Consider the following 3221-nt stretch of genomic DNA (forward strand, 5'->3'; position numbering starts at 1 on the left):
TTACTTTATTAATTGTTATTGGAATTGGTTAGATGTTAATTGGCTTACCTAGCGGGTTGGGTTATGTGCCATCACGACTAGTGGATTTGGGATCGTGACATTATGTTTAGAGATTAATAATTAATATTTCTATTTTAATGGAACTGTGTGCTACAAATTTAAATATTTTTCCGTCACAACTGTAATATTGGGTTTCATGCTAAGAATTTATTATATTCCTCTTAAAACTGTAACAATTATATGTAAAGTCCCTTTTTTAAAAAGGTCTTATTAATCCTCTCTATCCTACGGAGTAACTTGTTTAATTTGGGTTAGTATACAGTGTTGGGAGAAATAACCCTACATAGATAATATTCACTGCAAACGAATAAATGCAAGATCACTAAAGTGGACACTGAAATTTTAACGTAAAAAATACTTTTAAATAATAAAAAAATAAAGACATCGAGATTTTAATTAACTTGAGAAAACACTCACGGCTCGAGAGGAACAACTGATTTTACTATAACTAGAATTTTACACTTTTATGATACCGAATAAAATACTCAAAAGATCCGTATACACTCAAAATAACAAGCTTGATCATTTGGACGGTGCAATTTTTACCAAAGAAAAACTTTTTTTTCCACATGGGTTATATGGGATGGACCATGGACCCCACATATCGAACGTCTCTATTTTCCCTTTTTGGGGGGTTGGGGGTGAGAATATCGTCATTTTATTTGATCACCAAAGATCACAGGATAGTATTTTCTTTTTTGATTAATTAAAAACAATGGTAAAAATAGCAAGACTTGAAATCAAAAATCTTAAAGATTTGCTAATCAAAGCACATAAAGCTAATTAGCGACTAAACTGATGATCCAACCCAAATTACTGGCAGTCTGAAATGGGCTTACGAACCAAGAAGAAATACAATGGTGTAAAGATTCCTTTCTTTGCACCACCAACAAGACCTTGTGCAGCTTTCTCTAAGAAACCTTGAACCCTTTGACTACCTTTCGGAGCCAGTCCCACGAATTCAAGTGCGGAGACTAGATTTCTGGTCAAAAGCCGCCCAAGTGCTGTTAGGGGGAAGCTACTGAACGAGAAATGACTCGTATCTAAAGGAAAGTACCACGGAACAGGTGAATCCTCAGCAAGATCCTTGTCCCATATAACTTGAAAACCAGCTTGTTTTGCTGCTTCAAGACACTGTGTTGTCAACCTAACCTCAGGTAGACCATTTCCAAGCTCAATTTCTGCCTTGATCTTTTTGTGTTCTTCGTTATTTGGATCGTAAGAATCAGTCATGCACCATTCGTACACAGCAAAACACTGACCAGGTTTCAACACTCTATAAATCTCTTTATAACATTCAACTGGATCTGGTGCATGGCAAGTTGCTGCTATTGCGTATACTGCATCAAAGCTATTGTCAGGAAACGACATTTTCATGAAATCGCCCTTTACAAAGTTGCAAGTCTGATCTAATGTTAAACCAACTTTGTGGTTCAACTCTTGTCCCCTAGTTATCTGATATTCATTGTTGTTGAGGCCTGTAATTGATGTAGAGCTGAATCGAGCAATTTCTCTTAATGGCCCGCCAATTCCACATCCTACGTCCAAAACCTTTTGTCCTGGTTTCAGTCCTAGTTGCAAGGCAAGGAAATGCTCATTCCTCTTAATGCTCTCTTGGAGTGATTCCCCTTTCCACCTGCATGTAGGCACAAGTACTTGTGTAAATTTCATTGGCGGATCATGATTTTTACTAAGGGGGTTCCGCATATTAAAAAGAAAATGTGCGAACAAACTAAGGGGATTCAACATCTAGTATTTATATAAAAAATAATAGTAATTTAACTTTAGCGAATGAGATTGGGATGAACTCCTCCCATCACTCTAGCTCCGTCCCCCGTGAGTGCATGAGTATAATAACAATAAGTGTGACCAAAACTTAATTAACATTCATTCACTTATGAATGAGTCACTGATGCTTGCATCAGAATAGGTCACATGTCACGAGGTTCGAACCGTAAAATCAACCACTGAGACTCATCAGGGTAAGTCACAGATCACATGTTCGAATTGTGAAATGAGCCATTGATGCTTGTATCAGGGTAGACTGGCTACGTCACACCCGCCCTTGAGGTGTACCTCTTCCCGGACCTTACGTGAACGCAGAATATTTCGTGCACGGTATGTTTTTTCTTTTTCACTTATGCATGAATATAATGGACCATGATATATTAACAAACCTGGGTGCAAAATGGAATGATTCTCCCCAGCCATATTCATAGAAGCTAGTGGAAAGATCATAGTATTTGTTAACCATGTCAGTGTAGTTAATCTTTCTCTCTTCTTCTTCACCTCCATAATAACCATGGTACTTCTCATACTTGTCAACAGCAGAGAGAACTTTCTCCTTGTTAATTTTGCCACCAACCCCAGATGCCAGATCAAATAAAGCTCCTTTTGACATCTTTTTCCCAAATCACAAAATACAGTATAGGTAGAGAAAGGAGGGATCTTTTCTGTATTAATTCTGTGAGGAGGTGTTGTTTGTCATTATTTATAGTGGAATTTTACCGAGTCAAATTATTTTTAAAAATTGTTCTGACAAAAAAGTTTATCATGTTTCCCAATTAATTCCCATATGGCACAACCATCGACTATGAAAATGCGGTAATTTTAAAATCATGTGCCATCTAGAGAAGTTACTTCTTATATTCTAAATTAGTAATTCTTTAAAAGAAGATTCTCATAAAATCAATTACTGATTGAGTATATATCAGTAAGGGGTGGATTATTCAGATTGTATATTTTTGCATTAATGACAAGTAGGTTAAAAATAATTACTATATAAATAAATAAATAAATAAAAGAGGTGAACATAATCGCACAATATATGTAAGGAAGATTGGTGTTTTGGACTTTAGTGAATAGGGGCAAAGTATTTTTCTAATAAAATCGACTTACCATGGACTTGAACTTAAGACCTCGTTATTTTTAATCTCTTGTGGCAATAAAGAATATTTTTTGCATATTTACTAAATAATTCAATTAACATTGGAACAAACATGTCATGGACAACGCACCTCTGTAGCGACAAAAGAAAGAAAAACTAAGATGATTACTTATGTTTACCAAAAAGAATATGATATATTGTATTCTAAAAGTGCAAGTTTTAATTCTTAACAAACTTATTCTTTTTTTCTTTCCTAAGCCTTCACCATCTAAAT

General features: G+C 35.3%; 1 protein-coding gene across 1 annotated transcript; it reads right to left on the reverse strand.

The window, feature by feature from the left end:
- Positions 1–480: 480 nt before the first annotated feature.
- LOC107772103 (cycloartenol-C-24-methyltransferase 1-like) lies at positions 481–2538 on the reverse strand. The gene is made up of 2 exons (XM_016591589.2): positions 2238–2538; positions 481–1696 (listed from the first exon to the last, which is right to left on the reverse strand). The coding sequence occupies exons 1-2, from the start codon at positions 2459–2461 to the stop codon at positions 874–876; spliced, it is 1047 nt and encodes a 348-aa protein (XP_016447075.1). The 5' UTR covers positions 2462–2538; the 3' UTR covers positions 481–873.
- Positions 2539–3221: the final 683 nt, after the last annotated feature.

This window comes from Nicotiana tabacum, chromosome 12 (assembly GCF_000715075.1).
Source record: "Nicotiana tabacum cultivar K326 chromosome 12, ASM71507v2, whole genome shotgun sequence".
Classification (NCBI taxonomy): Eukaryota; Viridiplantae; Streptophyta; class Magnoliopsida; order Solanales; family Solanaceae; genus Nicotiana; species Nicotiana tabacum.

Excerpts from the sequence above, each read along its gene's own strand:
- LOC107772103 (XM_016591589.2), bottom strand. The coding sequence starts at position 2,461 with ATGTCAAAAGGAGCTTTATTTGATCTGGCATCTGGGGTTGGTGGCAAA. Across the intron at positions 1,697-2,237 it reads TCATTCCATTTTGCACCCAG|GTGGAAAGGGGAATCACTCC; the intron begins GTTTGTTAATAT and ends GCCTACATGCAG.